Consider the following 10,242-nt stretch of genomic DNA (forward strand, 5'->3'; position numbering starts at 1 on the left):
CTGATGAGGATTGAGGACGATCGGTCAACTATAAACTGTTACATATGGAATAGTTCATAATCCTATTCTTGTTTATGTTAATGCCCAACCGCAGTCCTATATTACATGTATTAACACATCTGTACAATTGAATTTCTTCTTCTAAACTCAATGGAACTAATGTGGATTTGCAAAGGTTTCCCTAATTCAGTCTCGTGTTTGTAAAATCTCTCATTCAAATTAACAACCCTGATGCAAACCATACGTACTTGCATCACGTGACAGGATATGTGAATGTGACCTAAGAAGAATGAAGCCCATGGTCTGGAACCTGCTCAAAACTGCTCAAATCCTTGTTGCAATGTCAAACAGAATTTGCAAATGAAACGTGATGAATTTACCACAGGGCATCTCCAACTTCTTTTAACTTGAGCAAAAAGGTTCATGAAGAACAAAGCCCCTACAACTTACATTTGCACAAACAGTGAATCCAAGTCAAGGCACCTCAAAGAGATACCATTGCAGAAAGGGTAGTGAAAAGACAACGGCATAATAGAAAAGTTGATAGAGTTGATACTACATCCAAGGCCTAAAATTGGAGACCATGTTCCCGAGCAGCATCAGCAAGTGCTTCAATACGTCCATGATAAGGGTAGCCACCTCGGTCAAAGGCCACTTTTGTAATCCCTTTCTCAAGACAGGACTTTGCAATTGCTTTGCCCACTTTCTTTGCCACATCCTAAACCAACAAATGCGTGGGCTATCAAAATAATACCAGCAAGTAGCAATAGATAGAGATAATGCAAATCGAGCATATGAAGAACTTGGGTTTTTGCATTTGTTTGTTCGCTGATTTCTTGTCCTAAAAATACAGAGCATTAATATCACCTATGTTTTCTATTTTTATTTATTATTCTTTTTTGTGGGTCAGATAGAGGGATGATGATTAAGAAGTAGTGGAAATGGAATAAGTTCATGAGGATAACTAACACCTCATAAATCAAAAGTAAGATTTATCAGAACTATGAAAGCAGTGACTTTAAGCACAACCTCTAACTCTTGCAGTCTCCGCAGTCAAAACTATGAAAGTGATGTTGAAAGGAACTCAATACCAAACTTACTGTTGGAAGTCTGAAGTCACAGTAACTCTACTTTGTTCGTAAACTCCACTGACCTATTTGAACAATCTGCCATACAACTTAGCTTAGACAAACTTCCTAAGCATCTTAGTCCACTGTCAAAACTGGTACTGCAGTTACTTGAAAAAGTTCTATAGGGTAGTATTATAAGTTCTTAAAAAATAACTCACAACCGTTTCTGCTAATCAAGAAAGATATGAAGTGAACAAAATGCACAATTGTTAAGGTTGGAAAAGAGAAAGTGTTCTAATGCATCTACCCATCGCCTTGTACCTCTAAATTCATAACATGACACCCCAACAAAGCAAATATTTAAAAAAAGGCAAAGTAAACAACTCTGAAAAAAGAAAAGGTCAAGTAAAGGGTAAAAGTACAGAAAAAAAAGTGGTAGTTGAAGGAAAGAAAGCACATCAATAAGATCTTCCAAACTTTTCATACAAACTCAAGAAATGTTGTAAAGGAAACAAGGCAATATTACCATGTGATTTTAAAATACTGATCCTCCTCAGCAAAGATCCGTAATGAAAAATCTCTTACCCTTCAAGCACTCTGTGAATATCTTTGAACTAGAAGATCCACCATACTCGTCTGTTTTCTTAGTAAGGGGCCCAAAGTCATTTCAAGCAAGTGGATAAAAGCATTGTAGGATGCTTATTAGAGAAACTTATTCTCAGACAAGCACAAGATGAAAAAGCAATTGCTTTGAATCAACTACTATGGGCACTAAAACCTTCTTTCTGAACTTCCCCTTGGAGAATAATAGCAACAAACACTTCAATACTTGAAATGTACCCCACCCCATACTTGGGCTTTAAGATCAATCATAGAAGAAATAGATCACAACCAAGCTTACAATTGTGGGTAGCAGAGGGATTTGAAAGAAGGGCATAGAGACCAAGTCCTATGAGGGTGTTTAAGGTCATAAATTGGTGATAAACAGTTCTGAGAATCTATCAGAATTGCAAAAGTAAAAAACAATAAAAAAATAATAAAAACAATAAACTTTTGCAAGCATAAAAAGATTTGTAAAACATTAATAAAATTACTTTGCAAAAGGGGCAGGGGAAACTTAGACAGATTTCGCAAGAGCATAATAGCATGAACAGTTAAGCAACAGAATCATTGAATAAACTTCAATGTCCATTTCTTGAAACAATGTAGCAAAAGGATCAGTTTTAAGAAGGAAAAGAATCACCCCCAGTTAAAACAGATCACCACATTCAACCACATGACTTGAGAAAGGATAAATATTACCTAGCAAGAAGTTTCAATTAGATTGCTAATAGAGCTTTTAGGGTGCGTTATATCATGAACAACACAGCAGCAAAAGCGGTACTATAATACTAGCAGACAACAGCACTTTTAGAGATAACTAATAAGCGGGCCAAAACTGAAGAGATAGCTGAACTCAAATGCAAGCTGCAGACAGAAAATTACTATAACAGAAGTAAATCAGTATAACTAATTCGGGAACTTACAATAGTGGGAGCAGAGCTATAATTGAGATCATCGGAGATTGGCTTTTGCATTGTTGAAGCAGAAGCAAGAGTATGCATCTTCGAGTCATCAATTACCTGAACATACAGATGCTTATTGGATCGAAATACAGACAGTCTTGGTCTTTCCGGTGTCCCTTCAACCTATATTCCCAATGCACAAAAAAACTAAAATGAAAATTCAACTTAATTTCATCCACACACGATTCCTCAGCCGTGTTATTTCTTTTACTAATCTAAGCAAATGGGTAGTGCACAATAAGTCAGAACTCCCAATGTTTCACACGATCCTCAGTCTTGATATCTTATGTTTTACTAATTTAAGCAAACGGGTATTGCGCAATAAATCAGAATTCCCAATGTTTCACACGATTCCTCAGTCTTGATATCTTATCTTTTAGTAATTTAAGCAAATGGGTAGTGCACAATAAATCAGAATTCCCAATGTTTCACACAATTCTTGATTCTTGATATGTTACTTTTTAGTATGTCATCTTTTAAGCCGCAGCGTTTATGATACTTCCCCACTAGCCAATTCCCCCTCCCCATTAGCCATGATCAGTAGTCCAATTCCCCTTCCCCAAAAGGCACGCCAGAGCCAAAAAATTGGAATGCTCGAGCTGGAGCTTGGATAGGAAAAATAACAAGTTTTGTCACTTGGCCTTGTTAAATTTCTCTTGCAGTTTTGATTTGCAGTAGGAATATGACTACAGAGCATGAAATTGCAGTTTGAGTAAAAATAAAAGCTAAAAAACAAGAAAAAGTACAGTTTTTTGACCTTCTTACGGATGCGCGAATGGCGGGCAGTGCGGTCCTCTCTGCGGGTTCCGGCCTTGGCTTCAATGGAGAGAGCGTTAGGCTGCCATTGGGTCGAGAACGAGGAAAGCGGCAACGGCGAAGGAAGGAAAGGAGAAGCGAATTTGGGTGTTCTGAAACCAAGCCCAAAACTAAGTGAAGTTGCATTGCAAGACATTTCTTTCTTTGTTTCAGCAGAAAATTCTTTGCTATTCTTTCTCCTTTCTTCTCCCTCCTTAAAACACGCTCTGTTTAGCCTATCCACAGTCCCACTTCTCCCATTTTAGCACAGGTGAAGGATAAGGTCTGGTTTTAAATATGATAATATAACCCTGAAATGCCTGAGGTGGGTCTTGTCTACTATAGTATTTTGGTTGTTGTTAACTACAGTTTCTTTTTGTTCCCCAAAAGTTTGGTAGATTCGATTCAAACGAAACATTCCTCCAAAACCATAGGTCAGATACACCATACACGATTTTTTTTATTTTAAAAAAGTGGCATTTCCTTATAAATTGAGTCAATTTGTGTTGGCTACTATAGTATCTAATGTACACACAATTTTTTTTTTAAAAAAATGGTAATTTCTTACTAATTGAGTCAACTTGTGTTGACTACTATAATATCTAATGTAGTATCAATACATGAAACAAAATAGATTGGTTCTGATCATAGTTATAAAGCTCGGACCGATTCAAATCGGTGAATTGACCATAGGACCGAGTTGGATCGCTAATTAGATAGGACAAGTAATAAATCGGTTGACCAGTCAATGACCTGATGATTTAATTAGTGAATCGAGTAAAAATTGTTGATTTAACCGCCAACTTAAAAATTTATTATTTTTATAATTTAAAATATATTAATTATATTATATAATATAATTACTGCTCAACCTATAGTTAAACGTCCAACCCGTGATTGAACTGAAAACCCGTTGAACTGATCACCTCTATGGTTCTAGTAATTGCAAGATGGAATTGAACTAAAATTCGTTGAATGGAATCAATTGTGATTGATATCTTGACAAAATGTTTTAGATGGATGAGATAAATTATAATTTCAAGCAAATGGTATAGAAAGTTACTGAACATTTTAAAATTGCACTGTTTGGACAATAAACTCTTTTTTAGCCAAAAAAGACATCGAACTCATAAAAGCTTAATTTTTTTTTATCATTTTGTCGAATTTCGGTGTTAAAGCTTATATATATATATGTTCCATGTTCATCATACAGATCTAGGTTTATAGATCAATACTAACAATATTATAATATGTTTAGAAATATAGTAATTACCAATCTAACTGTCTGAAGATTCTGAAAGGTCAATGGCTTAGTAGGTTTAGAAGAAAATCTATCAAGAATATGTATGAAATTATAGGTTTTGAGGAGTCTTGGGTCTTTGTTTAAAGTTCAGAATCATCAATATCTGACTCAATCACAAGGTTTGATATTTGGGCTTTGATCTGGTCTTCTAGTTCTAAAGTATTGATTTTTTGGTTGAATTTGCAATATCGAACTATGTGTCCAGGTTTGTGACATTTGTGGCAAATAATTGTAGGTAGGGCTGGTCCTGTGATTTGTGATGGTTGTGCAAGAGATAGTTGTTTATTGGACTGTTATTTCTTTTTTGTAAAAGAAAGATTTTTCAAGGTATTTTGTGGGTTTAGACCGTTTATGGGGTTTTTTTGTAACAGTTAGGTAGCCCAAACTATTCAGAGAAGGATCCAAGAACTTTTTTCCTTTGGGCTCGATCCTTTGCAAGTTGTTTGAGCATCTTGTCTTGTCGGCATATTTTGAGTGCAACCTGCTGAATTTAACTGGTTAATTGTCCATAGGTTATTGCTTCCCATGGTACAACCTCATTGTATTGAGAATTCTTCTCGAACTGGGTCTCGTAGTGATTTAGGAAGGCCATCAAGAAATTTCTCTTTTCAATAGGCTTTGTTGCCATCTGATCTTGTATATCTTCTAGTTAAGAATATATCTTTGTACCATCTGAAATTTGAGAGACTTTTGCATTTGATTTTGTTTAATAATTCTGATGATTTTCTTTGAATATCCCTGGGTCACAGATGAATGTCTTTGCAATAGTGAATATTATTTGCTTAATACACAAATACATGCTTCTAAGGACATTCAAACTGGCTTAGCTAGAACAAGAACAAACAAATCCAGAGAAAATTAGCAAAACTTATTCTCACTGTCGCACCGGAAGTCACTGTAGCAGTCCGACAAGTTACTGTGCAAACATGGCAGCAAAAAACATGCTGTACACTGTAGCAAATAGTAAAAATTACTAGCGGGTACTGTAACAATTCAAAAAAATTGCTATAAATACCCTCTAATTTCAACACAAACACACCATTTCTTTAGCTCAACTTCTCTCTCTAAATTGAAGAAATCTCTTCTCCCTCTCTCTAAAATACAAACTAGTTAGGTTTTAAGTTTTGGAGCAATTTTCAATCGGGGATCAAGCAAGCTTCAAACTTTGTAAACTTTCTTTCAAACTTATATTCAATAATATTTTGTTGAATGGTCAGCTAAACCGCCTCATATTCTTATTTATTTACTTGTTTTACTTATTCTATTTTATACTAACATTCATGGCCAGTTGTACCGCCAGTTGTACCGCCTGATCTATGAGTACAGTCCAACTACGACCCACTTCCTTACTCTTCATGTTTATGCTTATTATTTTTATTATTCTTTTGATTTAGGGGCTAACACCTTGTCTCATATGGTATTAGAGCTAGAGGAAGAAGTGGGATGATAGCTATCTTGTGACGCCCCCACTTCTCCCTAAGGCGAACCAAAAGGTATTCGCGGGACGCCTGCCCAACTCTCGCCAGGACTCGGTACAATCCACAATTCAAAACTCGAAATATTTCAAATAACTTCAATACATAATTAAAGTACTCCAAAATATTTCACACTTACAATTATTTAGCTTTCAAGCTTAAGTACAACCCAACGGAATATGTACTATAACCAGCCGCTGTAATACAACTTAAAATTTTCAAAAGAAAGCTATCTAGTACTATTCACGAGCACTCTTGGTCTCGAACCCTGTTAAAGAGAACAAAAACGTGGGATGAGCTACATAACCCAGTGAGGTTCTAAGACACTCTAGCAGTTCTAATAAATCAAGTAATTGAACATACCACATGTATAGTTCGGGGTTGCACGTTGGCTCATGAACATGAGACAATTATCATGGTACGAGTAATTTGAGCATGTCACAGGTATGAGTCAAGATTTGCACGTTGGCACATTTGCATGAAATAGTTATCTCTATGCAAAATAAACACACATTGAAGGATACGGTGTTCCAGTGGAACCATGTCGGTCATCTGCACCTTATAACTTCCGGATCCCCTCGGTTTGTCTGGCCATCACCTTATCCCTCCAGTGGAAGTACTCGAGTATACCGAAACGGTGGCCCAGGGTTCCAACCTACCCGACCGAGCCCAGTCCTGGCTCGAGTAGGTTAGTAACCAAGGGCAGGGCCCAATTCAGCTTAGAGCTTACAACATGCACAAGTAATCAAGTAAACCGATGAACGGTAAAAATTTATCATTTTAGTAGGTCGAGTGAGATAAAGTACACACTCGCCTTAAAATGGTGGACAATTTCATATGAACATATAATTTACGGTAATCAAGTAGTCAAATAAGCGGGTAATTAAGTAGGTTGGTAAACGGTAATGATTTACGGTTAACGGTTAACGCTAAGTAGTCACGGTTAATTGATAGACATATTAAATAAATATACCTTTCAAGGATTTCATGTCGAATAATTCAAGTAGTCACGTAAATATGCTCTTCAAGCATTTCATATCGAGTAGTTCAAGTACTCACGTAAATATGCTCTTCAAGCATTTCATATCTAATAATTCAAGTATACCTTATTTAGATATGCATGAGTGTGGTAAATACTTAACATGTAGCACTTAACACTTAATGACTATGGGATAAGCATGTCATAGACTTATTCAAATTACGTACTCCTATATGGAACACTCACCAATTCAAAACAAGTGAGTAAGTACTCAAACAAGTGTTTAGGCGTCCATTTCGATTTCCTCTTGAAGGTCTCCTTGAGTAAATAACCATCAATTATTATACACTATCACATAGAACCCCTACTTATCAAAGAAGGTTGTACTAGTATACAATCTAAGGAGAATTCATGAATTGAGCCTTAATTATTTATAATCGAGGCTCGGAAGTGAGTTTCAAAAACACAAGAGAATTTTGATTTTCGCCTTTGAAATCAAGTGTAAAACGGTCTAGCAATATCGGAGAAAAATAGAGAGTTCGAAACCCCCAATTTCCTTTAAGTTCGAAAATTTCAGATTCGGCAAGCAAACTTTGAAAAATTAGATCTCACTCTATATGAGTCGAAAATTGGAAAACTTGGTACCATTGGAAACTACTTCCAAAGTACTAAAAGTTCCTAGAATACACTTTTCCATGATTCAAAACGGAAAGCACTCAAAATTTAGCTCAAAGTTGCTGTTTTGGGGCACTTGAGACAGGTTTAGGTAGATTTTTGGTCAACTTTGAAAATTCAGCAAAATTCACTTGATTTGAACTAACCTTTGAAATTTGGAACTCTATTAGAGTTGCAATCCAAGTTTAAGACAAAACAAACGGAACAAGAATCGGAGTTTTGAGCACCAAGATATAGTAGCTCAAAGTTACTGAAAATTTGAGACAATTATGAAATTTCCAGGTTTAAAGTACCAACTTTGGGATTTTGTTCGAGTATCGAAATGGACTCGGAATGGCACCAAAATTAGTAGTATTACACTACCATATAAGTGCCATTCCTCTACCAAATTTCATAAGAAAATTCATTCGGAAAGTTGGTTAACGAAACCGCTAAAGTCCCAAGAAGTTCTAAGACAAATCTGCCTCGGACTTCCGTTTTTTCGTTTTCAAGCATTTGGCCGAGGAAATTTCCTCAAACATGGTTCATTGGTGTAGACAAGGTAAAATAAACAATCCAAGATAGGATTGGTAGGTGATTAACACCAAGAATCTCGAATTAACAAGTCTCAATCAAGTTTAGTAATAATTCTGCCCAAAAGGAGGGTTTTCCTTCAAGAAGTCAGTTTCGAAATACGGTCACAAATCACTCAATTTAACTCGGAATTGGACGTGGTTGGTGGCGTTGGAAAACACATTCATAAAGCTACATTTCTCAGAAGAAATCATTTTCAAAATCTGTCCACAACTAGTTCACATTAGAGCCTCAATTTGTAGTTCATGTCTGCCTTCCAGGGAACTAACGAAACAGGGTAGCCAAGTTCAAATAGTTGGTACGGATTATTCATGCGGAATCAGGATGTGAATTTTATACCGTTGGAAAGCTGAAAATGTCTAATTTCCAGTACCACAAACGGCACTCCATTTCGATATCGGAATAAAACGTTTTGGCCGAAAGAAAAAGATTGCCTGGGCAATCCGGAAAAATTTTCCAATTTTGCTAAACCTTTGAAATCACTACAATTGACCAACCAAATCATGTTATTTTTCATTAAAACTTTCTACACCATTCATATAACATGTATACATCACAAACAAGTCATTAGAACCTCAAAATTTCGCACCAAAGTGCACGAACATGGCAGGGGTAAAATGGTCACTTTTGTTCATTGCACCTTCCTTGAATTTCTATCAACAACCCAACATTAATCCACTAATTTAAACACTAAACCAACATTAATAGCATCATCATTCATCAAATCAGTCCTTCCAATCCAAGTGGGAGTTCATAGAGCCCACACAACAATTTTTCCAACATAAACAAGCTACCCACATGCATGCATGAGTTTATATATGCAATAGAACTTCCATAAATCAAGATTTAAGGGCTTGATCGTCATATACCTTCTTAGATGCTAAAACTCAGAATTTTGGCCGCAAGAAAGCTCCAAGAAAAATCATGAAATAAAGCTCTCTTCCAATCTCAAGTGAATCTCCAAGTGTTTTGTAAGTTGGATATAAATTTTGACGTAATTTGGAGTAAGATTTGTCGTAGAAATTGATGAAGCTTTGGTTGTTCTTCTTCTTGGTGTGTTCGGCCAGCATAGGAAGGAAAAGAAGGAACGATTGCTGATCAAAAGAGGCTTCCTTCAGAAGCTTAATGGTTGGGGCCCTTTTTGGCACAAAAGTCAACTCTTCATTAATGCGCATACGTGCGCGTTTCGTGCTCGTTTCCGCTCGGATTTGTTTCACTCGTGCGCTAAACCACTAATGCACTTATATTCATACTATTATTATTCACTCTTAATTATCAAAAAAAATAAAGGTCTAAAGTCCCTTAATTAAACGCGCGCGTGAAAACACGTACTTCCGATTTGTGCGCGATAAAATGAATTTTTCAAGAAATTCTTATAACGATAGTATAACTAACTATCACTTGAGCACTTAAATATAAAATACCTATATCAAGGCTAATGTATAAGTCTCCAATTTTTCAAGCTTATTGTACTCTCAAATCGGTTATTATCTCCAAACGCGTATTCGCTATTCTCACTAATCTAGCTTTTCAAAAATTAATTTTCGAAACAAGTCATTTCAAAAATTCATGTAAGCCATAATTTCATGTAATTGGGTCTAAAAAGGTGGGAATAAAATATTTAGAGAGAACGGATGAGTAAATAATTAATTAAGTCAATAAAATAAAATAAAATAAGAAAATTTCGGGTCCTCACAACCTCCCATCCTTAAAAGAATTTCGTCCTCGAAATTCACACTTATGATAATATCGTACCCCTTATTTTTCGGGTCTACTAGATCTATCAAATTCACAGTTTCTATAATTT

The 10,242-nt window shown here is 35.9% G+C and overlaps 1 protein-coding gene across 2 annotated transcripts; it reads right to left on the reverse strand.

Annotated features, from left to right (window-relative positions):
* Nucleotides 1-368: 368 nt before the first annotated feature.
* LOC113741169 (large ribosomal subunit protein uL18c) lies at nt 369-3,735 on the reverse strand. 2 transcript variants are annotated; one of them, XM_027268650.2, is made up of 3 exons: nt 3,393-3,735; nt 2,597-2,692; nt 369-718 (listed from the first exon to the last, which is right to left on the reverse strand). In XM_027268650.2, the coding sequence occupies exons 1-3, from the start codon at nt 3,585-3,587 to the stop codon at nt 569-571; spliced, it is 441 nt and encodes a 146-aa protein (XP_027124451.1). In that variant the 5' UTR covers nt 3,588-3,735; the 3' UTR covers nt 369-568. The 2 variants fall into 2 exon arrangements, with proteins under 2 accessions (XP_027124451.1, XP_027124450.1); XM_027268649.2 differs by having other exon boundaries at nt 2,597-2,758; nt 3,393-3,731.
* Between the last annotated feature and the right edge of the window lie 6,507 nt (nt 3,736-10,242).

Source organism: Coffea arabica, chromosome 4e, assembly GCF_036785885.1.
Source record: "Coffea arabica cultivar ET-39 chromosome 4e, Coffea Arabica ET-39 HiFi, whole genome shotgun sequence".
In the NCBI taxonomy this organism is placed as follows: Eukaryota; Viridiplantae; Streptophyta; class Magnoliopsida; order Gentianales; family Rubiaceae; genus Coffea; species Coffea arabica.